This window comes from Corapipo altera, unplaced genomic scaffold, assembly GCF_003945725.1.
Source record: "Corapipo altera isolate COAL_440 unplaced genomic scaffold, ASM394572v1 51, whole genome shotgun sequence".
Lineage (NCBI taxonomy): Eukaryota > Metazoa > Chordata > Aves > Passeriformes > Pipridae > Corapipo > Corapipo altera.
The window spans coordinates 9,379,260-9,407,018 of NW_020884892.1; the positions used below are offsets into that span (position 1 = coordinate 9,379,260).

The following is a 27,759-nucleotide window of genomic DNA, read 5'->3' on the forward strand; positions in this document are numbered from 1 at the left end:
TGTGCCTTTTTATTATGACCACTTCAAGAGCAGTGGGAACAGCTGAGTCAGCCAGGAACAGGTAGAACTGGTGCACAGCTTTATTTCACACTTGAAATGTTGTGGTTTGAGAAGCAGGTTCTTCAATGGGCCAATGTGCTGAGCTTAACTCCCCTCTTCTCCATTTCAAGTTCTGGCCGAGGCTGATGGCCAGGAGCACACCAGGATTATGGATGTGACCACTTGGCCTGGATACAGAGGCGGGAGTGCTGAAACAGCCAAGAGCTTGATCTCCTGAGATTTTTATCTCAGTGTGCAGACCTTAGGGCTTAGCAGAAGCACTTTGATTTCTAGTTGCTCCTCCAGACTGAAACAAAGTGAAATTGGCCCTAAGCTGAACGTGCTGGTGTGGCAGTTCTGCACCACCGGCATGGGCCTTTTGGAGACACTTTCAGCACAGCTTCTCTTCTTGTTCTAACAAATGAATTCCTGGCTTTTTTTAGCTTAAAATGGTAAGCTTGGAAGACACATTCTTGAAGCAAGTTTGGAAATAACCATTTGCATTATTTTGAAGGTATCCATCAACACTAATTCAGAGAGAGCTTTCCCATGGTCATCGTTATGCAGTGGAAACTGTCTGTGCTTCTTGATGTGAATCTTAATCACGTTTCTCTGCTAGTATTGTCAAAGGGCTTGAGAAAGAGCTCTTGTTCCATTGTTTTGGCCTTGCTACAGGCCTCCATTATACCATTTTCAATGAATTCTTATTCAGAAGGGCTGATTGCACATGGCCAAAAGCAGTGGGTCTCTCACTGCACTCTCATTAGTTAATTTTTGTTCTCTGTCTCTTAGTTGTCTCCTCAAATGAACTGAGGCTTTGCTGCTTAGTCATTATATTAAAAAAATGAAATGGAACTCAGTGAATTACACTGATGGTTGTTTGTCCCAGTCTACCCACCCATGATGGAGTTTTCAGACTTCCTGAAAATCCAGCTTCTGACTCACCCTTTGTTACCGTAACATGAGGCAAGAGACACAAGCTTTGCAGCTTGCAGCCTGGTGCATGGTGTGGTGATGAATGTTGAGAATTCCAGGTGACAAGTCCCAGTGAAAACTGGGTAGTGTTGGAGCTAGAGGTTGTGTCCATGTGTATCACTAAGCCTTACAATTTGAGAAACAAGAGTACCCCAGCAGATGATGATGCATTTCCTCCCCACTGTTTTGGGGTTTCATTTGTATATGGACTCACGTCCTCCTTAAAGTGACTGGAGATCCTGTAGTGCATCCTGTCCCTTCCTGCCCACATGCTGTCATGTATAAAGACGACTCTTTGGTGAGTATTGCCAGCCCTCATCATCAGTGACCTCCAGATTACTGCATCCAACAATCTATGTACTCATCTTGGAGGGCCTGTTAGTTGATTATTTTTCCTCAAGAGGTCACATTTGAAAACAGACCGGATTGCCTTGGCTGGGGATAGTCATCTCCCTGTACGATGGGATACCTGCCTGAGCAGAGAAACATTGGATTTCAGGATGGAGGGGAATGAGAAGTTGCACAGCACATGTGTCAGGCTGATGAAGGGTCTTTACAGGTTGGGGAAATGGTCTGTAAGAAAACCAGGGTGCAGTTCAGAAAGGGCAAGTGTAAAGTTCAGTGGTGGGGAATAATCCGCTGCACCTTTGTGGGGTGGAGTATGAGTGACAAAGTAGTTGCTCTGCCAGGAAGCACCTGGACAGTGTGGCAAAACTGCTTAAATCTAAGGTATTATGTTTTTGAGAGGGTATAATAAAGACAGTCATCTTGGGTTATAGCAGTAATGTTGCATGTTGGGCAGATGTAATAATCATACCTAACTAGAGACCATGAGTAAAGCCTGAGGTGATACACCACCTTCATGTGAGGAATTGCACTTCTGAAAAGTGCCAGTTAACTGTGGCAGGTCTAGAAGAAATCAATGCAAATATATAGAAACACTTTCAGTAGGGGAATTCTTAAGAAACCTTAGTTGTTTAATCTAGACAAGTGCATGGAAAACATGTCAGTAGTTTTCAGGTATGAAGATGAGACACAAGTAGGACAGGGGAGCATCTTCTCTACATCCCTCCTGGATACAACAGGATGTAGTTGACTGCACTTGTGGCAGGAGTGGTTTAGAGTAGGTCCTGGGGAAAAACTTGGTGTGCAGGTGAGGTACTGGATTAGATTTCCTAGGAAAGGTGCACAATTCTCATAACTGGGGACTTTGAAGGATGGGTGACACAGCAGTGTGTCAGTACAGTTAGCCCTGCTCTTTGAAGGGGGATTTGCTGGGTGACCTCCTGAGAACCGCTCCAGCCCCATTTCTGTGATTTCTTACAAATATCACTGTGAATTTAACACTCAGGTAAAAAGGCAGCAACTATACAGAAGCTGGCATTCAGAATGGAGTTACGATGTGATAAATACATATAAATACATGAATCCTCAAGGTGAGCAGATTACATAAATGGACAGATTCCCTAAATTATTACCCCTATTGTTTTGGATGATTCTGATTAAAACCCTGCAGGGTCCTGCTTTTATGACCTGTCACACTGAGTACAGTTATACCAAAAAAATAGAGAGGGTTTGCTGTTGGTATTGACTTCCGTGTTCATTCTCAGTCAGTGATTACCCTCCTCGTGACAAGTTTTTTAATCCCCTCTGTGCATTGAGCAGTGCAATTTAGAACTTTTCACCTGGAAAGTTTGCAGAGTCCATGTTGTAATCTTGGCTGCTTCCATCTTTCAGATTTTTATGAGTCCTTGGAAAAACATTTTTGCTTAGCTAATGCATATTTGAAAAGCTGCTGAAACTGGAAAACTTCAGTGCCAGATACTGTACAGAGTCATGCTTAATCTACCCAAGACATAATGAGCAGAGAAAATTGGAAAGTGGTAGAAGGATTACAATCTTCTTACAGTCCTTTAACAGCAGAATTTCAGCATGCCCTTTTTGTTTGTTGATAAGTTCGCCTTCAACCTCTGGATGCTATTAAGACCTAAAAATATTTTCCAGTCAGTCTTTTCCAGCTTTGTGTGGAATATAAGTAATAGCTCAAATAAAACTGAGATCAGATTTAAGTTTTTCCTTTAAATCTCTGCACCAGGAGGCACAGAAGCTGGCACACAGCCCTGACTCCAAGGACCTTTTTGTCATAATCTCTATTTCAGTGTTTCCTTATGCCTGAATAACAGTGCCTCCCTCTAGCATGGGAATGGGGCTTAAGTAATTACATCTTAAATATTTGCAATCAAATTCCGTTATCTATCATAGCCAGATATGAAATGAAAGGGAAAAAAAGTGCAGTCCGTGTTGGGCTCTGATTAAAGATCAGGTAAGTAACTTTTCTGTGCAGCTGAGGTCTGTAATCAGAAATTATTAAAGCAGTTTAGTAGCTAATGACATAAAAACTTGGGGAAGGGGTTTGGGCACTGATTAGTTATCTGGGAAATTGGGCAAAGGGTCAGGCAGAGAGCACTGGGTTTCCTGAGAACCCTGAGAAGGTGTATGAGGTGCCCTGCAAGTTCTCTGCTTGTCTTCCAGAGGCAGTGAGGGTGGTTGTGGCTCCCTCCATGCAGATGAATTGAGAGAATGTGCATAGGTTTCCAAAGAGTACAGCCATTCCAGAGCAGGTTTCAAATGCTAAGTCAGGGTGACATAAGAAAGATCAGTGATAGTGGTGTTCTAACCAGCAGAGTTGCATGAGTGTCTGCACATATAGCATAGTCTCTTCTGAGATAAATCTTGAGTGAGTGAGCAGCTGAAGTCTTCCTTTGAATGTCAGTGCTGGTTTCACTGTCCTTTCTGAAGAGGCCTCTAGATTTGGCTGTTGCATTACATTGTTGAAGCTCTTTCCATAGCATTAGGATGAGAAGCAGGTCCCAGTGCATCTCACCCTACACCAGCACTTCATGCTGGATCCTATCCATCTCACTATCACACATTTGCAACAAATAATGCTGAAAAGGCCCCCGGAACGTAGAGAGACAAGGGAGAAATGAGAGAATATTACAAGTAGAAACGAGAGAAGATCAGAAGTGTCTCCCTGGCTCCCCGGAGCGCGCCAAGAGTGGTATTCACAGCCGCTCCAGGTCCCTGTGCTCTGTGCGGAGGCTCGGTCGTGACCAGCCTTCTCCTGCCCTCTCGCGGCTCTCGCTGTGCCGGGAGGAGCGATCAGCGCTCAGTGCTCGGTGATGGGAGGCGGGGGCGAGGGGGGCCTTCTGTGAGGTTTTTAAGGATATTTTTTGCCTTTTAAGGTAGTTTTATGGTCTTTAGGATAAAGTATCTTCTTTGTAAATGAAACATCTCACATGAATGTAACTTTATTAAAGCTTGGGAATCCTTTGATCCATGCCCAAGTACATTAGTACTGACACCTGGTACGTAAATACTATCAAATGTTCCCCTGCATGTTTGTCTAGTTCATGACTTTACAAAGCTCTATCTGTACGATAGAAAAGGGTTTTTAAATGGTGAGACTCGATTTTTAATAATGAGGGGATAGTAAGAGAAGGCAGGCAAGAATAAATGTTCATGTTGGATGCCTACATACTTTAATTTGTAAAGTATGTCTTCATTCTATCCATATGCTGAAAAACCTACAATGCCAGTGGTATGGATAAAACATGAAGGTGTGGAGGTGGTGTGTGTTTTTAGAGGAAATAAAACATTGGTATCATCTGTTTGTCTTGCATTCAGTGTTGTAAGTATGAGGAAACAACTTTTAGCACAGCTGATGAGTACTGCATACAAGAGAAGGAATGACCCAGGGAAAAGCTGGAATAGTTTTATTTCCGTTGACAAACTTGATGTAATTTTCTAGGCTGCTTTCCCACAGCCTGGTAGCAGAAGGCAGCATGAAAGTGGTGGCCATGCCTGTGGCTGGGTGACTGGCTGGGGACAGGCAGTAAGCAGATTGCCACTAGAGATTTCAGTTCCTTGGCTCCTCCCTTAATTATCAAGATGCAGCTTCTGCTCAGAGCTTGCACCCTCTCACGCCAAATGAAAGGGAATTTAAGTTTTTGGGTTGTTTGCTTGCAACTCACTCCCCGACTGCAAAATATGCCCAGAGTGCACTTAGGAGGCCCTGAGTATCAGTGGGGCATTAACTCAGCCCTTCTAGAGGGAAAACAGCCTTGCCAGCCTGCCCAGACAGAGGGCAGGGCAGCTCTGACCAGGATGCTCTGCATTTCGCTTCTCAGGAGCTCCTGGGACCATAAAATCCATGAACCTGAGCATGAACAAATCTTGCAAACCTTCCAGCAGGGTATGAAAAAGGGACACATCTGTTCGGCACCATGTGCATCCCAAATGCCAGCACTAGACCGTCAGGGAACTGGGGAAAATTTCAGTTATCCTGTGATTAGTGTTTCAGCAACTGAAAAGCTAAAGTTTTGCTTTGTTTGTTCTTTCCTTTCTGCTTTTTCTTTTCCTACTGAAACATCCCTGTTTGATGGCATGCTCCTACACTGTCAGCTAGCAGGCGACTATTCTTGTAGATGCAAAACAGTAATTGGAGGTTAAATTAGCATCCAGTAAATGATAAGTATAATCTAATGTTTTATCCTTCAGCACAAGTGTTCTACTACCATGTTACATTCTTTATAGTGTCATATGAAGTATATTGTTTGCCTATAGAAAGGAAAACAGGAGACACAAGACAGAAAAAACCTTTTCAGAAGAATTTCATTTTGTGATTGCCTCAGAGGGTTAGTCTCTGAATCTCAAAAAGTGATGAGTTCCTCTGGATTATTCTTTTCAGAAGAATCAGTGTTGTGTTTCTGAGTGAATTCTATATTGACTGTCCACGCTTCTGCAGGGAAAAAACCCCAATGCAAAAGGGCAGTCTTAAAGAAAAATTAATAACTATGAAGTATTGATTTTCTTACTCAAAATTATTTTGTGTGATTTGTGCTTGCCCAGATGAACAAACCTTTCCTGGTCACAGGAGATCAGCCGGGCAAAAAAATGTTAATTGCAGACAAATGTGAGAGAATTTCAGATTACAAGTAGCTGCAACATTTTGCATTTTACAGGTTTCTTATGGGAAAAGTAAGTATGAGACAGTACTTGGCATCTGCATATTTTACATATGCATATACATACACATATTTTATCCAACAGTATTTATCGTTGTGTTTGTCTGCAGATGTTTAAGGTTTAGGGCAAATGTTGCTTCACAGTGAAAGATGGATTCAGCTGCCTCATCTGAGTGAGCACTTGTATCTGTGGAACAAACTCCATCATCACAGACCAGTCAGTGATTTCTCTCAGTTCCTCGTCCAAAGGGGTGTTTTGTACAATTCATTAGGAAATTTTGGGACATCCATGTCATCACCTGCATGTCCAGGTACTTCTGTGCTCACTGCCTTGGACCGTCACTCTTCTGAGTGAATACAGAAGAGATGTGAGTTCCAGTGCTCCCAAACATGTACATTTAGGAATGTGCAGAGCAGAGCTGTGCTCAGGTGGCGATTTTGGGGCAGTGCTCTGTGTCATTGTTAGAATTCCCTGATGTGTATTAAATCCAATTCTAGGTTGGTTCATTCTGGCCCAGGAAAAGGCTCACCACAGTCAGGGATGGATTTGTCTTTTGCGACCCGTACTGGCACAAGGCAAGGGATTGAAACCCATCTGTTCAGGACGGAGACTAGTCGAGACCTCTCACTGTGGACCAGGAGTGTGGTGCAGGGCTGCCACAATTCTGCAGAGCTCATCACAGAAATCACCACATGTGAGTAACACCTGCAGCGCTGTCCCCACACCCTTCTCGTGGCACTCGTGGCAGTTGGAGCTCCTTCTGCTTGATGTGATTCATTTAAAAATGTGCATGTTTAAAATACTGTCCCCTGGGTTTCTGAGCGAGTCCCAGCTGGTGTGCTACCTGTGGCCAGTCACTATGGTGCTGACTTCTGGTTTCGTTTTCAGCATTTTGTTTTAGACAAAAGTCTGTAGTCAGCCATGTAGGCTTTCATGTCATGGAGGAATGATGGTCAGAGGTTTGTCTAGAAACCACAAAAAAGAGCATTTTTCTGAGATTCAGGAGACTCCTGCAAGTCTGGCAGGAGTTTCTCCTGCAGAGGGAGGAGGCAGAGGAGGACTGGCACATTCACAAGTGTGAATTGGTCATTTATTCACCTAGCTCTGCACACTTGAGTAAAAAAAAAACAAACCAGCTCAATAGCCACATTTTGATGAGTAGTCGTTTCCCTCCCTGAACATCAGGGTGTCATTTCTCAGCACTTCTGTACATGCAAAATCGACTGGAATAAAAGTAATCAGCTGCAGATGCTCTGGAGTGATGCCCTGTCTGGTCAGGTATCTGCTGGCCTGGGGTGGCTCTGTGGCTTTGAGGCTGTGCCTTTCTCCTGAATGCCCCCAGGATTTGCAGTCCTTTCCCTGTTCACTCTACAGCTGGCAGGGCCGTTAATGTTGAACATTATCTCCACTCGTATCCTAAAAATGTGAGAGCAGGAGCCAAAGCACAAATCCACCCACAACAGGGGGGAGTTCTGGTTTCTTGAAGCATCAGGTACAGCCACGTGCTGCTGAGCACAGGGATTCGGGCCCGTAGGCACAGGGAGCTCAGGCTGCTTTGGGAGGGCCCCTGACAGAGAAACCAACCAGAGTGCTGAGGGGGACACGTCCGTCTCCTCAGCACAGTGACATGGATACCAGTCTTTCTGAAAGCAGGAGAGCATCAGCCCCTTCTTTTATCACAGTGCTTTTATCTCAGTGCCAGTGACCTTCCTTGACAGAATTGGTCACAGGAAAGTGATGGAATAGAGAATTTGGGATGTGAACACCAAAACTCTTCATTTTCTAATTTGGATCATGGCCTCTGTTTCTGAGCTGAGAGGAAGATGCAGCCTTTCTGCTGCAGTAGCTATTATATACAATTATCTGGGCCCTTTTTCAATTACCACGACACTAATGAGGACTCAGGAGTGCCTTCATCTTTGCCAAAATACTTTAGGGAAACCCTTTACAGCTTCTAATTTTCTCATGCATTGTGCGCCACATTTATTGATTTTGGCTGTGTCTGTCAGGCACAAGAAGAGTAGCTGTGACTTTGTCAAGGTTTGGAGGGAGAAAAAGCCTTCTTAAATTTCAGAGAACTGTTTTTTTGTCAGCAGGTAGATGTTTGCTGCAACATGAAGAATGAAGTGAGTAACTGAAAGGATGACATCAGTCCTGCTACTGCTGAGCACAGTTTTAGTCTGTTGTGTTTACACCATAACTTTGCTTGGACCTTGCACAACAGGATTTCAGTTGTTTTTCCAAACCTGCAGGTTGATAGAGGTTGACAGTTAGAGCATGATTAGCCCAGTTTCAGGAAAGGTTAGTTTTCCACAAGATAGCATTGAGATCAAATGCCAAATGCAGGTATCTGCAGCCAAATGGAATTTGATGCTTTTAGGAACATTACAGACTAAATTTTGATTTCTTCTGCAGCTTGCACATACAAAAGCCAGGAGTGCCGCCTGACCATCCATTATGAACATGGATTCTCTCTTACAACTGAACCACAAGATGGTGCCTTCTCCAAGAAAATTGCACAGTATCCCTACGAAAAACTGAAAATGTCTTCAGATGATGGGATAAGGATGCTTTATTTAGACTTTGGAGGAAAAGATGGAGAAATTGTAAGTACTACTTTTAGAAAAGGGATGCATGTTACCATCTCTTTTGTGATCCTAAAGGCTCTGGGTGTGGAGAAGCACTAATGAAAGTTGGACTAGATGATCATTGTAGGTCCCTTGCAACTGAAATAGTTTATTCTGTTCTGTTCTATTCACAACAGTTGGCCAGTGCCAGGTTCCAGTACCAGTATTTAGATGCTATGCTTTCTAGTACAGCATGACAATCTGGTTATAGGAGATGAACTAAAAAGACAGTTAAAATCATAAAACCATGCAAAGAGGGATGAAAGATTTGTTACATTCAAGAACAAATTGTACCTCTAAATGGCCAGATATTAGAATTTTTGTATGTATCCACTTCACTTTTTAAATGATCAAGAGTGAAAGAACATAAGAATGAGATCTTATTAATTCCAATGGGCCCTTAGGGACTTCATGTTACAACAACAAGCTGTGTTTAAACATTTTTGAACATGTAGTTGCTGAAAAAAACAATTAAGGCTACAGATACAGTGCAAATTTAGGCCTCTAAGCTGTCACAGTGCCTAAATATAAGGCACATATTCCAATGAGCAGTTTAAATATCATAAATTATGAATGTAAACATGGTCTTCCCACACAAATTTTTTCAGCAGTTCCTGCTCACGTTGGGTGCTTAATTCTTCGCATAATTTTCGTTAACACTTTGCAAACTGCTTATTGTCAGGCTTTCAGAAGGGAGTTTGTTACAAGCTCTCAGTAAAGCTGATACCGGTGGAAAGGCAAAGTTGTTTTCTTTTGATGTGACCCTGTTGTTGAACCTGCTGTCTACACTGACAAGCCTGTCATGCTTAGCAAGAGTGTGGTGAGATCTGAACCACGACTGTGTAATAAAAAAGACTCAGTACAGTGTCACTGTTGGCTGTGAGAACAGAGGAGCAACTCTGAGGGTGCTTCAGCTGTGAACAACAGGAGATGCACTGGGTATCAGACAGTGCAGTCCCACCACCATCCCTGGTCAGAAACAGAGCCTGAAAAGACAGGAGGGGTTGAGCCTCTTGGAAAACTGCTTGTAGCATCTGTCTTAGTTTTCTGCTGCTCACCCAGGTGGATGCAAGGCCAGAGGCACCAGGATCTCATCTGCTCTCAAGATGCTTATTACTTACTTTGAAGTAGTAACCTAAATATTTGCAGCTGTATGCAAAAGAAAAGCAATATGTTGTAGAGAAGGGCTGTTATTAATAGAAGCCTGTTCAAAATAGCAGACAGCAGTTCATCAAGTACTTCATAAATTATTCCTTCTTTGAGCTGTAATCTAATCTAGTAATTCTCAACTTGATTTTTTGTTTTCTGTACTTCCAGCAACTGGACCTCCATTCCTGTCCAAAACCAATTGTTTTCATCATTCATTCCTTCCTGTCAGCAAAGATCACGAGACTGGGCTTGGTGGCATAAGTGGGGTCCATCTGTTTCTTCAAAGAGAGACGGAGCAACCATGCTCATCTGAAGTACAGTCAAGAGCAGGAACCCGTCCCAGCTAGCAGCAGACACCAGCCTGGGGTTCAGCACTGGGCCTAGGTCATTTCTGCAGTCTTCCAAGGCCCAGGTTTCATTTTGATCAGCTAAAGAGATGGCATGACAAGGAAGACAGGGGATTTCATTGTAAATAATGAGGTTTTAAAATCCCATGAGACCGTAAAAGCGTGTAGTACCATACGTGTAAATGTTTCAGAATCATAAATTGTGCCTATTTCAATGTACTTGTTTATATAGAATAAGTAAAGGGCTAAGCAGACAAGAGCATGTTGGCTGTAATGCAAACTCAAGATTGGCTGAGAAGTTCTCCAAACAAGATTGTCCCAGCACCCGAAAGTAAAAGATTCTTTTGGTTGTAACCTGTGTACCACTTACAGAAAATTTTTATTTTGGAGCTCTGTCAGAACCTGTTGCATGAATGCCCAGCAGAGCATTCAAATACACGCCTTTGGTTGGACTCTCTGAAGCAATACAGCTGTGGTCAGGGAACACCTGAAGGGCCCCTGCCCAGGGCAGTTTCAAATTAAACAATAAAGACGTGCTACATGTACATTCCTAGTGATGGAGCCAAAGTAAGATCAACTCTAGGATGTATTGAGAGCAGGCTGTCAGTGGGCACAGGTAGGACTGTCCTGTATTAATGAACATTAGGGATGCATTTTTATAGTGACTTCCCAGAATAGCTTAATGAGTTTCAGTTATCTGTGATCCCCAGCTCAGGTAAAAGGTACCTGAATCCATGTTGAAGTGTGATGGAAGCTTCTGCCAGCGTATTTCCATGGCAGTTTTCCAAAAGAAGGCCATGCTAAGCTTCCTGTCCTACCCCTACTGTGTCACCCCCTCTGCTTCAGACAAGATGTGTGGTGTTTTCATAGTGGTGTGGTGGTGTGGTCTTCATAGAAGAACAAATGTGGTGAAGGAAGAGGACTTGATTTTATGAGAGTTTTCAGAAAAGTTATTCAAGCAGCTCCACAACAGTGAGGAAAAACGCACCAGGGTGGGAACATGAGCTGTACTCCTTAACATGGAACTGCTCCTATGGGCATGACTTGGCAAGTCCAGATTTCTTGCTGGTGAAACCTAAGATGTTCACCTCCATGTCCCTGACTTACTAGTTCCTGTTTTGCACCACAACTTACTGCTTCTAGTCAAAGTATGCAATTCACTGAGTTTGAGCCTTGTTCAATTACCTTGGGCAGCACAAAGCAGGCAGGAACCCTGACCTTCATCATCAGAAATGATGCACACACAGCTTGCACCTGGAAGTAATAGAAATAGGAAGAAGCAGAACAGGGATGGCACTTACACTGCTATTCCTTTATAAACAGAACTGCTTCACACCGGGGTGGGGTTTTGTCTGCTTTTAGAGTTTTGCCCTAAATTCACACTTTGAAAGACGTCTACAGGAAGTAATAAATCCAAAGTTTGTGGGCACTCAGTTGTCATATTACAACATTTCTTTTATTCCTGAGAAAGCACATAAAATTCAACTTAGCATCACTTGGCTGGCAAAGAGGAAAATTAAAAACACAGTTTGGCTCCATGTTGTTTTTAAGCTTAGTTTGAGAGTTAAGTGTAAGTCATGCTGTTTATTCACAGCATAAGAATTAGTTCATTGTGGTTTCCATAGGTATCTTAATCATAAAAACTAACAAAAAATTTAGGATGATAGGCTGAATTCATAAATACAGAGAACAGTCATTGAAGAACAGCTAAGTGCCCCTTTGGAGGAGCAGCCCCTCTGCCAGCACCTCTCACCACTCACAAGCACACCTGGGCGGGGATTCACCTCGCTGTGAACATTGTTTTTACTGTCACGGTACCTGTACTTAAAAATTAATTCCTCATGTAAATTCACAAGGTAGGAAGTAACATGTTACGTAACTTACCAGTAATTTCCAGGTGGACATTTCTCACTTAGTGACCACTGCCATCCACACAGCTTTCTGTGGGCAGTTACGTGGGTCTCCTTTGGCTTGGAGGCTCCTTAGAAGAGCATCTCAGAAGCTGAGAGCAGTCGGTACGCGGGGGGACGGGTCCTTGGGCAGGAACTCGCGTCACATGATCAAATAAACTGTTACAACAGTTGTGTAGGTTTTAAAACAGTGAAGGTTTTAAAAAGCAATTCAGAACATTTTGATCACTGTTCCAAAGTATGAGTTAAAAATCTGGACGTGGGCTCCTATAAAAGTTACAGTGGTTAAAGTGAAAACTTGCATTCTGTGGGGTAGGTTAAATACATCTGTAAACTATACTGCACTATTTCCTTACTCCTTTAACACTTAAAAATCACTGGAATGTTATCCTTAACACGTTATGTGCATTGTAAATATTACAAATTCCTATATTAGTACCAACAATTAAATGACACAAAATGTAATCTAAGGTGCTCAGTACTATATGAAGTCTAAGTGAATAACTAAGCAGTTTGCAAAGAAGATTCATATATATATTTATAGAAAAAAATAAATGATAATTACAGATGCTATTTCTTCATTTTCAGATTTTGAACTGATTCGTATTTGGATGGGATAGACAAATTAAATATGGACCTACTCCACATTTATAAGAGTATAGTGAATATTTATATTTTAGAGGAAAAGAATATATTTAATAAAGTCATTTATTGGATTTTTGTGAGGTGAGCTTACTTTGTACCCAGACAAACTATTTGGAAGGCTGTTCTTTGGTTTTGGGCTGGGGAAAAATACATTTAAACTTCAGTTCTTTTGTTAAAAGTTCCGTTACTTGAGAGAACTGTTCATTGCATTGATGGAATGACTTTTAAAAATTTAAAATTAAAAAAAACCTGAAACCTCACGGGGGTGTTCCAGGGCAGGTCATTCAGACTCCTCTGCTGAAGTTACAATGCTTTCTCTGTTGCTTATACTGCACTAGGCAGTTACAGAAGTCATAAAAAAAAAAGAAATTTCTGCTCAAGCTTCTGCATTCAAGGACTGAGGTCAGCATGTGCCATGTTTCTCTTACGAACAGTTATAGAAAAAAAGATGGTTCCCTTCCCTTTGACTTAAACTCTTAATTTAGTGGCCCAAATAGAAAACCTAACTGGAAATTTAAGCCTGTTTTTTCAGTCTGACCTGAGGTATAACAGACCAGCCTCATGGAAATCCAAAAAAAGAATATTCCAGAGTCTCACTCTTTTCACAAAATACTGACTGTAAATTGAACAGTCGGATCAGAAAGTTTGTATAGCTGCTTCACCGTTAGAAAGATCTGGATACGTATTGGAACATAAATGTCATTGGAAAAATGTGATATAAAGTGTTTGTTAAAAAGAAAAAGGAAAATAAAGCTGATCTGATTGTGTTCAGGGAAGCATACTGGTGTTTCCTAACAGTCCTGCTCTTCAAATGGAACTAGCATCTCACTTAAGGTACTTTATAAATCAGAACACAACTCTTCATGTGCTACCAAGTAAATCACTACCATGAACATAATTAGAATTGGTCTTTTGCAAATAACAAAACAAGTGTTTTCTTTCTGCAGAAGATTAGTATTCCTTCTTCCCACAGGACATGGGAGCACACTCCATCCAGCTCTTTGCATTCAGAAGCACAGCTGATTGGAAGGAGAGGTTGATCTGATTCCATCTGGAAGAGTTCTCAGTGTCCTTTTACCCATGTTTAAAAGTTATTTGGGAGTTTCTTTTTCTTTAGTGGAAGCAAAATCAGAGCCTAAACAAATTATGTGCTCCAGATCATTAGACTATCACTGATTTCCAAATTTATCTTATTTTTCATAGAAGTCAAACTGGCAGGTTTATAATTTGATGTTTACTGAGGTTATTTACTATATAGAGAGACCATTAATACAGTGTGTAATATATACATATTACATAATAATGTATACACACTGTGTATATTATTACTATAAAGTAATTGAGAATTGTATCTAAAATGGACACTTTTGAATTCAGTGATGACTTTGATTTTAAAGAGCAGATATTAATAATATGCTAGCAAAATTTTGAGAAACTGAGCCTGCTTGATATAAATGGACCCCTAGATTAACCATGGCAAAAGTTTAATTTAAAGCATGACGGGGAAAACATTTTAACAAAGGTGATGACCTTCTTCCCATATGGGATTAGCTTTTCTAAGTAAATAATGGGAGGCATTACAAAAAAAATTTAGAAGACAAATCCCAAGGGAGAACTGTGAATTTGGAAAAGGAAGTTTGTGAATTTGGACACGGATTTGTACCCAAGCTAAGTTCTGTGGTAGCCCAGTGACAGCCATCATGCAAATGCTGTAATACTGCAAGCAGTTCTATCACCAAGGAATTGCAACCACACCAGTGTTGTCCTACCCCAATCCTTTGGGTAATATAAGCACATAAAATGGATGGATTATATGCTTATAATACATAATGTTATTATATTATGGTACGTTATGTTATGTGCTTATTCTATAGTATGGATGGATTATGGGTAAACTATAAATGTGTACTGGTGAATATGATTTACATACTGAGTTGCAAAAACATGAAAGCAAGCACCCATGCATAGGGCAAACTGGATTTTGGCTTCAGTAGCCAGAAACAAGAAAATAATCTGAAGTTCAGAGGCAAGATGTGATGTTCTGTTCTGCATCACGGAAGTTGAAACACATCAGCTGGTGGGAACTCTTGGTGTGAGGTTTTTGAACTACAATAGAGTATGTTGTAGTTATAATTTGCTGCAGTGCTGTTACAGTAGACCAGGTCAAACTATTTTGCATGTTTTTTATAGGTTAAGTGTTTGGACAAGGACAGTTATCACAGCTCAAATGGGGCACAGTGTTACTAATCCACAGTAATAAACCAGCTGCCACATACCCTAAAAAACCACCAAGATAAAGAGCAAATGAGACATGGGAGCAGTGTATTAGTTCAGGACTGGGAATCATGCAAATAAACAATACATCAAAATGCTTGTGTTTCCCTAACTGCTTTCCTGCTTATTATTTCAGGCCAGCCTTTGAGTCTGCAGAATTAATTAAAACAATAACTTTCGGGCTCTACTTGAACAGTTCAGGAGTATTAATTACTTTTCTGAAAGGTGTTTGCTTTGCTTATGGCAGTTAGCCCTGAGGATTTTATGAAATGTAAAGTTCCTGTACTTTTGCTTATCGACTTAGGCATAATTTATTAACTACAAAGTTTTTGTACTTACACATATATAAACCTCTCAAAATTAAGTAGAAAAGACAACTTTCAGTGGCTTGCTTTAGTACTCAGACAAAAGTATCAGCATTCAGGCTGAAGAGATAAGGCTATAACTTACAGCTTTTCTCTATTTGGAAGTAGAGACTTCCTTTATTCACTAAAAGATGTTAAGGAAGATTAATGTCTTGATTAATTTCTTGTTTTCTGTGTTGAATGCGAAGAAATGTGAGCCATACACAGTAATCATTACACTGGAGCAATTTCATGCATGCACTTATCAAATCATTATTTAAGTATCTCTCTTCATTGCATTTCTATTTCACCAAATCAGTAAAACCAGGATGCTGTGGATGTGTGGCATTCTGCAAATGAAATGCGTCTCATAAGTAGTTATGTTTGTCCTGGGATAAGATGCACACGGTACTCACTAGAGCCCCCTGTCACAGTAGAACAACTAGAAAGGTCTCCTCTTGCAGCTCAGAGTGCAGTTAAACCAAGGTCTTGTAGAGTTCAGGAGAACAGTAAACAGAGAGACAAAGGAACAGATTAACACAAGATCTTGTTAGACACGAAAAACCTCCTTAGGGCTCAGCTTTACATGAAACAGAATTAAGCAAAGAATAATGCCACAAAATCAGGAAGGCTTTTTAGAGAATATGTAGATTTTACAGTATTTAGTCTAACCTCCACATGGTTTAGTTCATTTACTTTTTCATCACATTAGATTTCATTTATATTTGTATTGCTTAATATATTTTCTTGCCAGGGGAATACAGCAAACAAAAGCAGTGCTTCTCTATCAATCATGTTAGTTTATATGATTAATAGGAAATCCTTATACTGAAAGCTGTGAAATCTGTTTGTTTTGGTAGGAACTCCTCATCTCAAAATAATACTAACTTGAATAATTACATTAGTACAAGCCAGGTACATGCCTGAGACTTCAGCAAACTGAGGCTGAATTTAGTCCTTTACTGTACTTGTAACACGTGGAACAGGTAAAAATTCTTCTTTCCATTACATTTCAGCACAGTTTGCCAGCTCTTTGCCAGCTCTCACCATCATCATTACTGCTTTCGCTTTGATTTTCTCCTCCTCCAGGACAGGAGATCTCAGACTTCTCTTTAAATTTTTTTCTAGGAGTGTTACAAAGAGCACGCAGGAAATTATACCAGAAATTCAGCTTGTAAAGTGATCCTTTCTTTAATGGGACCTCCCATCAAGTTTCAAAAGACATTCTTTTTTTCCTTCTACTACAACACGGAGATAATTGTGACTTGAATTCTAATTACCTTTGCTTTCATCTGCAGAATAGAAACTGCTCTTAATTAGCGTACGAAATGTTAATGGCCAATGCTGTAAACAGCTGTCTATACAACAGTGAGCTGTAATAAATAGAGTGGAGGTCTTCACACAAAAAGGTAAACCAAAGAGGCTGTTATCGAAATTAAATCTGTTGGGGTTTTTATTCACATAAAAAACATATATACTGGTTGAAAAACATACAAAGCTTTATCAAACCAAGTTAAGCTATATTCCTTTTAACAAACATAATAAATATGCATATAAAATAAAACCTTTTTTCATTTGAATTAAAAAAAAAATAATTAAAACTTCCAGTATAAAAAGTTTCAACTCTTGCTACTGTGCTTTAAGGATGAGTCTCTATAATTACACTGACCACCAGTGTGCAGATCTGTATGCGTGTGCCTCAGGCAGTACAATGATTTTCTTGTAGTCAGAAGTGCTCTGTCCCCACAGTTCCTATGAAGGTGTGAATAGCATCCACACAGTACTTCTACTTGCCAGTCTTCTCCAAAACCCATTCAATCACCTGGGCAAATAAATGAGAAAGCAAACCATTTTCATAACTCCAGGTCTCGAAAGTAACTTAATAATATCTCACACATTTTATCAATTCTTTCTTTATTGTCATCATCTGTGTGGTATTTACTAAACAGCAGAAGAAAGAATAAAGGACAATTTGTGCACTGCTTTATCTACCACCTTTGTTACTGCTGCTTTCCAAGCAGGGCAGTTGTTCAGACCACTGATTAGTCCTTGGCAATTATAGATTACATAAGGTAATTTCAAAATATTCTCCAATACAGGGAGCAGTGAGCAGCTTAGGAGAACACCAATTTTAACGCCTCTTTTGCAGACAGCAAACATTCACAAAACTACCTGCTTTATCCCCAGACAAAGATGGTGGTGAGAAGCAGTGTATCAGGACAACAGCCCAGTTCAACACCGAACATCACAACCCATGCAGTTTTTGAAACCTTATCATCTGTAGGAAGCCATTCACAACAGAGGACAGTACAGAACACAGCAAATACTGCTCTTGTAGAATAAATTCTGCAGGGATCTAGCAGTTTTCCTTGAGAGTTTGGGTTTTATTACTTAACTATACCAGTTCAAATTTTTCCATTTAATTTATGATTTTGAAAACTGTACTGTAATTATGCATAACACTTTTTTTTTCGCAATCATGGAGTCACTTCAGTGTATTTTTCAGAATCAGTTACTTAATTTCTGGAGGGGTATTTACTTCTATGATTTACTCTGTGCTACTGTCCACATAAGTCTCACTTTACACACAAATAAACTCACCTGATATCCCTTGTGCTTACAGTTACTCCCAAGCTTAAAATTACTAGTTTTCATTGCTTCTTTTAAGAAGTTTATTTCCTTTTATAGACCCTCTTATTACTTCCTAACCTTTGAAAAGAAATGTTATTTACTTCAACACAAGAAAAGAACAATTCCCTAATGATCCAGGCTTCCCTCTAATGAAGAAAAATCTCATCTCTCATTTTTTTGTTTCAGTGATGTAGAAACATTTATTGCCTTCATTTCCATTTCTCACTGTGGCACATCATATAGACAGCTATAACTAGAATACCATCCAAATCCTGAATATATGCAACTGGATGGGACTACTGATTGAGAGGAAGTTTCTGTGAGATCGGACTGAAAGAAGACCCACAGCCAAGGAAGAGTGTTCTTCACTGAAGTATTCTCTTCATCTCTCAAAGCTGTGGACTAAACCATCCTACAACCAAGTTGCCATAGCAACATTTAGCCTTGGCTAGTTACAGAAACAAACAAATGGTCTTACCTGTTTAGCATTGCTATTTGCTGTTTTCTTCATTTCATCAAGAAGTCCCCTAGAAGTTTTAAGATCCTAGATATGAAACAAAAAGCCACAGGAATCAGCACACTTGTATGGTGACTCTAATTTGGGTTATAAGAGCCCCAATAACCAGGGTGATGTTACACTTTCATCACCTTGTTCTGAGCAACAGAAGAATTATTTGACTTTGCTTTTTTTATGAAAAAAGGAAGTAATTCACATCTATTCCAGTGGGTTGCAGCTTTCCTTACTGAAGTCCAACCCTAGTACTCAAGTGTGTGAGCCTTCCTAACCTTCCGCCCATTTCCAGAATTTTTTTTTCCTAAATGATATCCAAAGTTCTGACCATTTGGTTGAAATCTTATTTCTATATAAACATGGAAATCAGCTGTGAGCTTAGATTGCAATGCAGAGATCCAGCAAAGAACAGAGAAGAGGACATCCAAAAAGAAAATCAGTGCAAGAAAGGAAAAATGTAGAATGGCTTATCTGTTTAGCAGTCCAGTTAATTAGTCCAACCTCATCTACTCTTTTAAACAAAGCAAGAATAAAATTTCTCCTAAAGAGGAAGAAAATTAATTTACTACTTGTCTCCCAAGGAAAATGATACCTATGATATCATGCTTCTGAAATATGCAGCAAACAAAAGGATTCAAAGAAAGGGTCCCCACAGACTTGGGGCAGTAACACAGTTCAGGAGAACAAAATCCTGTGACACCTCTCTAGATCAGCTTTCCAAAGGACAGGATCACTGTAATATTCTTCCTTTTGCTCTTCTACTTGGAATGGAACCATGAACCCATCTGATCTGCCCTACTCAGTCATCCCTACATGCAGCCCTTTCTGCTTTTGGATTAGGAGACCTTCCATCAGGGCATATTTCAGTGAGATCCCAGAAGAACTCACAGAATGACTGTGCAACTGTGTTCCAAATTGTGAAATGTGTTCCAATTATTTAAGAAGTTGGTGCTTATCAGCAAGATGTTCAGATTGTCCGTGTAAACAATCAGCCCTGTTCAACTGCAACTTCGTTTACCTTAAATCACCTCTACTGAAGTTGTCTAAACTTAGTTCACCCGTAGACATAGGCTAAACACATGCAAATGAGCAGGAACAGCAGCTCAGCTTGTGAGCAATAGCTTTTAAACACCCCATACTGTAACTGAACTTGATTTTGTGCCCAGACCAAGTAACATGGCTTAAGCATTGACTCACAAAGTCTCTTAGATATTGTGGAAAGAATTCTCATCTCCTTCCAAAAATGAGGTTGATGCAATTCTACAGAGTGCTGCCAAGCCGGTATATGTTAGATAGCTGTGCACATTTGCAGTGACTTCTGTGAGCATGTCAGAGAACTAGAATTTCTAAGTCAGTTCTGTAAGCTACTTATTGAGCCAACAGCCTTAAAACAAGGGAGAAGTTGAGCTGTCACAGCTACAGCTGTGAGATAGCTACAACAGCTAAGGAAGCAATAAAGTATGACTTGACAGAACAGATCCATGCTTTAAGGTGTTATCTCACATAGAAGAGTACTGCTTTATAAGGTTTAAAAACAAATAAGACACCACCAAAATGTACTGTAAAACTATGTTCTGCATTAGACAACAAGCCTAAAGGTTTATCCACACCTTTTATACACTACTAACATATTGGGAAATATTGTCTTAATCAAGTGTGAATATCCCACAGTCTATCTCAAGTTTTATTCAGGAGTAGACTTACTTAACTAAGAACAAAGAACTGTAAGAGCATGTCTTCTAGTTACCTTTAAGTAGAACTTTGATATCTCAAACAGACGCTGGCTGCATGATGCAAAGCACTTGTGATCCTCTGCAATTCCATGTTTCTGAAGAGTCTTAGCAACCACCTCCTTCAGCATCTTGGAAACAGCAGAAACACACTCAAAAGTTCAGCCCAATTACTGACAAGAAAAATTGTCCAATGGAAGTAAAAAAAAACCCAAAACAGAAAACCTGATCTTTTTTCTTGCCTCTTTCTTTAATCCATTGCCCCAATGCCATCAACCCACTGACCAAATCTGAGCAGAGTTATTTAACAATCTGTTTCCATTCCCTTCATCTAAAAAATTAAGAAAATGCTTACACGTCAAAGCAATGTAAAGGATCATCAAATATTCACATGGAGCTTGGAAGACAAAACAATTGATATTGGCTTGAGTTTTATTTCCTCCAAAATAATATATATAAACAGATAACTTTTCGTTAGACTGGTATTTCCTTCTTTGATGCATCCATATTAAAAAAAAATCTAAATCAGACACTAAAGTCATATTGGAAAATTTCCTCTGACATTTTTTGTATCAGAGATGTTTAAACTTTACTGTAGGTCTGAATGAGTCACACCAATTTGCTTACTTGGGCAATCCCAACTTGCCACTCACAGTACATCAGCATTCCTGCAGGGTCCTCTGTATCCTGGGATTAATTTAAAGTTAGCATCATTCCAGAAACAGTTTTGTGTACTGTATTTTAAAAATGGCACTCCTAATATATACAGCTATTAAGTAAACATTATTGCACCAAAGTATTTAAATGTTATCTCAATTAATGGACTTGTACAACTATTGGAATATCTTTTTATTCTCAGAACAGTCTGTTCTTCCACAATGGCTTCGACCCTTCCAGCACAGGTATTTCTTTGGTGCTTTTAGGTTTTATATTAATCTTTTACATTTCATAACTCCATTGATATTCATTCCCACCTTTTTTATTCCTAGTTGTTATCTCTCTCAGCCTTAATTCCCTGGGCATGATAAAATACTCCTTTACATACTTTCTCATTCCTTGCTTTCGCAGCACTCTCCACAGTGCCTTCCAGATTCACTTGCACAAACGAACAGAATGAAATTTAATAACAAAAAGAGATAAAGACAGTTCACTTTGAGTTAAAAAATGTAAAAAATCAAGTCCCATGGAAAGAAGTTAAGCAAGATGCTTCTTCACTAAGCAAACAACATAGACCTTTACCCTTGTATGCTTCTGGGATCTCGATTCCTTTGCTGGCTTTAAGGTCTCAGGTTGGGCAGCATTTACACGACTGGCTGAGCCAGCCTTAGTGGTCACTTTGTGGGGTTGGCCAGGCTGTTTCAGTGGCATCACAGCTAAAGCAGCTGATCTTTCAGAGCACCTCCTTGTTACCGCAACCGCACAGTGACTCCCGCTACTTCCACTGGCCTGAGAGAGGAGGGAATCTGTACTCTCAGATTTGGTTAGCCTAGAAGGAAGTTAAACAAACAAACAAACAAACAAACAAAAAAGATAAAAGAACTTTCAGATTTTTTACTGAGTCTTTTGGTGCCATTGTTTCTACTATGGAGGCTACTGCTTAAAAGAAATAAGTGCCTTCTTGCCAACAGCATCTGAAAAGAGCAGACAGGAATACAGGATTCTATTATATAACATTTTTTTGTATTAGAAGAACACTCTACTGACTGGATCGGTCTCTGATATACAGACCCATTAAACCTCTGATTAAAAAATTCCAGAAACAAACTGAAGAAACCAGATAATGATGAAAATGAAACTCTTTGGAAGAAGGGGTAGTTTTGCAAATGGACCCTTCATCTAGATAGTCAGGAAGAACAGTGTTTGCTGGCCCCCAGTCTTAGGATAAGAAAGGTTCTTGAAACTACCTCATTTCTTTTGGCCCTACAGGAATGTCAGAACTCATCTTTAACTACGGGAAGTTGGGCATTATAGTTCTCTGGGAACATTGTAATCCTTGATCCTTTAACTGTAAGAGTGCTAGTTATTCCAAAACTCTAATTCATGAAATGTTAGATAAAATCACATCTTCTCTTCTAACTATTCAGAGTAGGTTGCAAAAGATATATATATTCCTAAAACCATACCTCTGTTAAAGGCTTGGTGTGATTATACTGCAAAGGGTATCAGACTGGAAAGAAGGACGAAGTGAAGTATTACAGTAAAAAATGCATTCAGAAATAGTGTTACATAGCAGCTATTTTTCATTGACACAAAGACTTTGCAGCTTCAGAGTGAGGACAAGGTACAAAGGAAAATCTTAAAAACTAAAGTTGCAGAAAAGACTTTAATAAACAAGGCTGACAACAAGATTGAATTCTGGTAGGTCATCTTATGCCAGCAGTCCTTTGGATTAGCAATTCAATTATTCTGTTTGTACAGTACTTGGCTTTCCAAACCTCTAGTTGTTTATTTGTACTGCAGAAGCAGTGACAGTTTCAGTCCTAGATGAGGCTATCTGTCATCTTTTCAAAGGCACTTGAGACACTGCAAGATACAACCCCGCATCTCTTAAATAAAAGGTGCCTGTGCCACATGGGTTTTGATTAATCTAATGCTATCAATGAGAGGTCACACTTGAGAAAAAAAATTGAGTCCACAGAGGAGGATTAAACAACTAGAACATTTGTCTAGATAGCTTCACTAAAACATTTTGAGATGAAAGAAAAGATGCAGTTCACAAGAGACTACTGAAATACTTCATGCTAAAGATTCATTTTATTCAGTGCATTACCTTTTCTTGGGATAAAAGCAATCCAAGTCTTTTGATCTGCGTTTTAGCCTTGATGTCTCTGTTTTGAATTCGCTTTGTAAAGACTCTCCATCAGGGACACTTCCAGGCTCTGACAAGACTGCAGGAGATGGGAGAGGACTCAAGACAACTGGCACAGGGCAGCACTCTTTGGTGCAAGTAGTCTGAGTTTCATAGCGAATAAGACGAGTTTGAAGTTCAGCATATCCCACATCTCTCTCTAAGGCTCTTCTGTCGTCTAGACAATATCTGAAATTGAAATTGGTGAGAAACCTGTGAGAGAAAGTCTCTGCTTTATTACAATCAGAAAAACTTACTTTTGACAATCATGTGAACTGCAAAACTTTTTTTCATTTGAACTGATGTATTGTTCTGAAAGATAATTTATAACCACCCAGTAAATTAACACATACCTTATGGATTTAGCTATATTTAAGTCCAACTCCAACAAAGAAGCTGAATCATATATTCTTTGCAAGTCTTTATAAATAAGACTTTATAAGACTGTGGTCTTATAAATAAGATTTCCATGGACATTAGCAGAATTTTTTCCTTGAACAAAAAGTGTTTGCTAACTGCACCTTTGAAGTGAAACCTTTAGCTTTGTCCCAGATAAACACTGCTGTATGAGAGATTCACATTTTTTAAATGTTAAAAATACAAAAAAGTTTCTTATTGACTACAGTGAATAAGCAGTTCAATCAATGAAATCAACAAAACAAATTGTATTAAATACAGTGGAGCTGAAAGATACCAAATGAGTACTTCTAGCTCAGTGAAACCTACAGAAGGGATTACAACAATACAAAACCCATCTTAACTAACTTTTCTCTGGTGCAAATGATTTCAAAGATTCCTTGGAAGAGCTCAGTGTTTCATCACCCAGAAACTTACATTACCTCTGCTGGGGAAAGGTAACAGTATTGTCCAGTATTATTGCATCCTTTTTTCTATGAATTATTCTGAGCAGTGTGAGCTATCACTCAGCCCACCCTCCAAGCTGCTCAGCAATGTTTTCCACTCTTAGGAACTCTAGACACATTCTTTACTTTTGTCTCTTAACATGAAGTCATATTAAATTGCTAGATCTGATTTTTCTACTTTCTTCAGAGTATCTTCATATTCAGGGAGAAATTCACTTTTCTAATAACTGACTGATGAGTCCATTTCTACAGTTGAGTAAGACTTTCCACTAGAAATAAATTCATTATCTGATAAGACAGTAAGCTCTCTTAACTTAAAAATGTCAAGGTATTTAATTTTCCTTATTATATTCTCAGTCCCCCGAGTAGTCACATCCCCTATAAAGATAAAAAAACCTACTTAACTTTACAAGTTAAATTGCCATTTTACTCACTGCTTTAATGGCAATTACTTTTTCTTTGCAACACAGGATTCAAGTGTCTGGCACACGTTCATTACACCAAAAATTTACTTTAATCATAAATAGGAACAGCCTCACAAGTCCTGGTCTGCATGGGGGACTTCAATCACCCCAATACCTGTTGGAGGGACAATACAGCAGGGCATAGGCAGTCTGGGAGGTTCCTGGAATGAGCTGATAACTTCCTTTTCCGAGTGAGGGGAGATGCTCTGCTGGACCTTGTTCCCTCCCACCAACAAGAAGGAGCTGGTTGGGAGTGTGAAAGCTCAAGGGCAGCCTTGGCTACAGTGACCATTAACTAGTGGAGTTTGAGATCCTCAGGGCAGCAAGGAGGGCACACAGCAAGCTCACTACCCTGGACTTCAGAAGATTAGACTTTGGCCTCTTCATGGATCTGCTTGGTAGAGTATCATGGGATAAAGCCTCCAGAGGGAAGAGGAGCCCAAGGGAAATGGTGAATATTCAAGGAGCATCTCCTCCAAGCTCAGGAATGATAGGGAAGAGTTATGCTGAATTATTTACTCTAGCATTTCTGTATGTCTTTCCTCTTCTCCTCAATGTCAATATATTGGTGTTTTTCTAAACTATTTTTATACAGCTACATTATATGATGAAGCTTTAACAAATAACTATTTCTGTCTGGCTGAGACTAAACAGAGTCCTAATCATATTGATCCTTTTGAACATTCTCACCACTAACACTTGCCTGCTGGAGTTGTTTTCAGGTTCCCTGAACACACAGGTAGCACCACAGCAGGTCTCATAAACCTCCTGACTGTTCTAAAAGTGTCTACAATTAAATATCAAAGTAGGAGCTATGTACGTACTTCACTCATGTGCTGCCCCAGGAATTTGATATGTACTAATGAACTCTATTTCTCTTGACACTTTTAGTTCTGAATTAAAATTTACAGAGACACTGAGAATAGCTACAACAGTACAGCTTAGAAAAAACTTAAATGTTTTTACATTACCATCAAGGCAGGAGTGTTGCAATTTAAACCAGTAACTAAAATAAAGGTAAGAAAGGGAGAGCTGGCACATGCAAAGTTGTTCCAACAAAGAAAAAGGATACATAAAATTTTCCCTAATTAACATACATGTTGCTTGAAACATTTCCAATTATACCCAGACTGGAAACTAAAAAATAATTCTGGGGAAAAAAGCCAAGACACTTACTCAAGTCCATGATAATGGCATCCAGCTGCTTTTTCAAAAGGCAAACCTCTGAGCTTCCGAGGAGTAAGCTCTGGTGTCAAAAGAAATGCATTTTCACTGAAAAAAGAAAAATACGGATCTATTTAAACAAGTTACAGTCAGGATAAATTATACTTCCAAAAATCAGAAACAAATGCCATGGTATAGGAAGACTAAACCAGCATGCCAGCTTTGGCAAAGCCTCTGGGGTAAAGCATCAATGGAAAATTAAATGTTTATTGAAGTGACAATGTAAGTTCAACTAACTAATTCCTACTGAACTATTAATATTACAGAAGCTCTTAGACATTTCAACCAGTTTAGGTCACTGCTCCAAATAACTTATCAATAAACCCAGGTAAATATCATTCTATTTCACAATGGGACACCTGAGCAGTAGAATGGACTGAAAGGAACTGGGAAATGACCTCCCATTTCTCAATCCAGCACTATAGCAGTGAATTTCTTGCCTTTAGCTTGTTGTCTCACCTCACAGTCACCTTTCCCAGACTTTATAACTAACCACTTGTCTCCTGTGATATTTCAATTCCAGCTAGAAACTCTCTGCAACTGAATCACATGAATGCATTTGTTTGAAAGTATTTCAACAGAATAAGCCATAGCGAGACAGACAGAAAGCATTTGTTGCCAGATCCCAGCATACCCTGTCACATCTCATTTATCTCTAAAGAAGGGAAGAGATGAAGGCAAGCTATAGGAGTATCTGAAACGTACACATTGCTTCAAATTTTATTCACACAGACTGTCTCTGCACCATTACCACTGTAAAAATTATCTGCGAAAAACATCCAGGAAAGATGTGATACTGAATCCAGCAAGATGGTAATTTAGAAAGACTGTCAGCCAAAACTGTAATCTATCAAACTTCTACTTAAACTCAAACATGAAAAACAAGTGAACATGCCTTTACTTCATCAGTCTCTCTCAAAATCTCTTAATTCCTTCTGTTGGTCTAACAACTCAGTAGAAGATTCTCAATCTTCATTGCATATTTTCTAACTTGCTTGAATTCTCTGCTCAGAACATCTTTAGGCTAGTTTCACAACTCCAGTAAGTATTTTACAGAAGTCTTAAAAATCCTACAGAAAATCCAAAATATTACAGTACCTTTCCCTCTCAGAAGCATTCCTATTACATATAATGAAGTCTGAAAAAGGATCGAGGGCTGTATCAAATAAGTCCATTACAGATTCTATTATTCAACGTTAAAAAGGTCAACAAACATAATTCTAGTGACTGCAAAGATTGTCTTGCCTTACCTAGAAATCTGTAACACACTGCACAAATAATACAGGCAAACACTATCTGACTCTCACACAGTTTGTCCTTAACTCTAACAGATGTTCAGATCCGGAAAATTTCTCCATTAACTGCATGTATCAATCTTCCTGCTGCAAAAGTACTGGTTAATACACTAATACTTACCAGCAGACACACTAAGGATAAATACTTGTGAAGCCACCAGAGTAGATAAGCTTCCTTTAAGGAGCACTTTACCACATAAAAATATAGATAGGAATTCTGGGCCAGCATGACAGGAGACGAACACAGTAAAACAGGCTCAGCTATTGCTTTTCTACACTTCAATTTTCTTCCCACCTAGACTCCCCTCCACTGAAAGAAATCACACCAATAAAATTAAAGTTCTGCCACAGTATTTCTGCTTGGATAGAAATACTATTTTGGAAATGCACACATTTCAGCAGCTTGACAGGAGTCCACTAGCACACTTTTTGCACTTCAGGTGATTATTTTGTTATTTAAATGCATAGGACAAACATCATCATCATCTCCACCCATTTCAGATCCTGAAAGAATTAATTAGTAAGACTGGCTGGAGGACCAAAACAGTTGATTTCACTGGCAGGTATGTGATGCAAGGATGTTACAAGTTATAAACTCATATCCAGCTACACCGTTCTGTGACTCTCAATCAGTCCTTATTTGTAACTCCCCTCCATCAGCTCTGAGTATGGTCTGCTTTAATATGCTGGATTCTTACCGCTTGGGAATTTGTAGTGGCTGAAGATCACCAACTGGTAGCCCTTCTGGTGTGAAATATTTCAGTAATTCTTTAGCATCGAGCAATGTCAGTGACTCCCGCTGGCCGTCTTTATGCCCCAGCAACTGCTCAGATGAATGTGCAAACAGAGAAACTC

The 27,759-nt window shown here is 39.6% G+C and overlaps 2 protein-coding genes across 4 annotated transcripts in view; one reads left to right on the forward strand and one right to left on the reverse strand.

The window, feature by feature from the left end:
* Nucleotides 1-13,456, forward strand: part of SNTB1 (syntrophin beta 1) — a 112,391-nt gene extending 98,935 nt beyond the window's left edge. Inside the window, exons 5-7 of the mRNA XM_027645616.1 lie at nt 6,540-6,736; nt 8,458-8,648; nt 9,987-13,456. Coding sequence (XP_027501417.1) covers nt 6,540-6,736; nt 8,458-8,648; nt 9,987-10,079 — 481 coding nt within the window. The 3' untranslated portion in view covers nt 10,080-13,456. The remainder of the gene's footprint in view (nt 1-6,539; nt 6,737-8,457; nt 8,649-9,986) is intronic.
* Nucleotides 13,457-15,106: 1,650 nt separating this feature from the next.
* MTBP (MDM2 binding protein) overlaps nt 15,107-27,759 on the reverse strand; it is a 30,776-nt gene continuing 18,123 nt past the window's right edge. For 2 of the 3 annotated variants that reach the window (XM_027645614.1, XM_027645613.1), the window contains exons 16-22: nt 27,603-27,758; nt 25,562-25,657; nt 22,981-23,247; nt 21,450-21,696; nt 20,228-20,341; nt 18,448-18,513; nt 15,107-17,160 (exon numbers count right to left, since the gene is read on the reverse strand). In XM_027645614.1, the coding sequence (XP_027501415.1) occupies nt 17,125-17,160; nt 18,448-18,513; nt 20,228-20,341; nt 21,450-21,696; nt 22,981-23,247; nt 25,562-25,657; nt 27,603-27,758 (982 nt within the window). In that variant the 3' untranslated portion in view covers nt 15,107-17,124. Of the gene's footprint in view, nt 17,161-18,447; nt 18,514-20,227; nt 20,898-21,449; nt 21,697-22,980; nt 23,248-25,561; nt 25,658-27,602; nt 27,759 lie in introns of those variants that run through there. The other variant, XM_027645615.1, reaches the window with a different exon arrangement.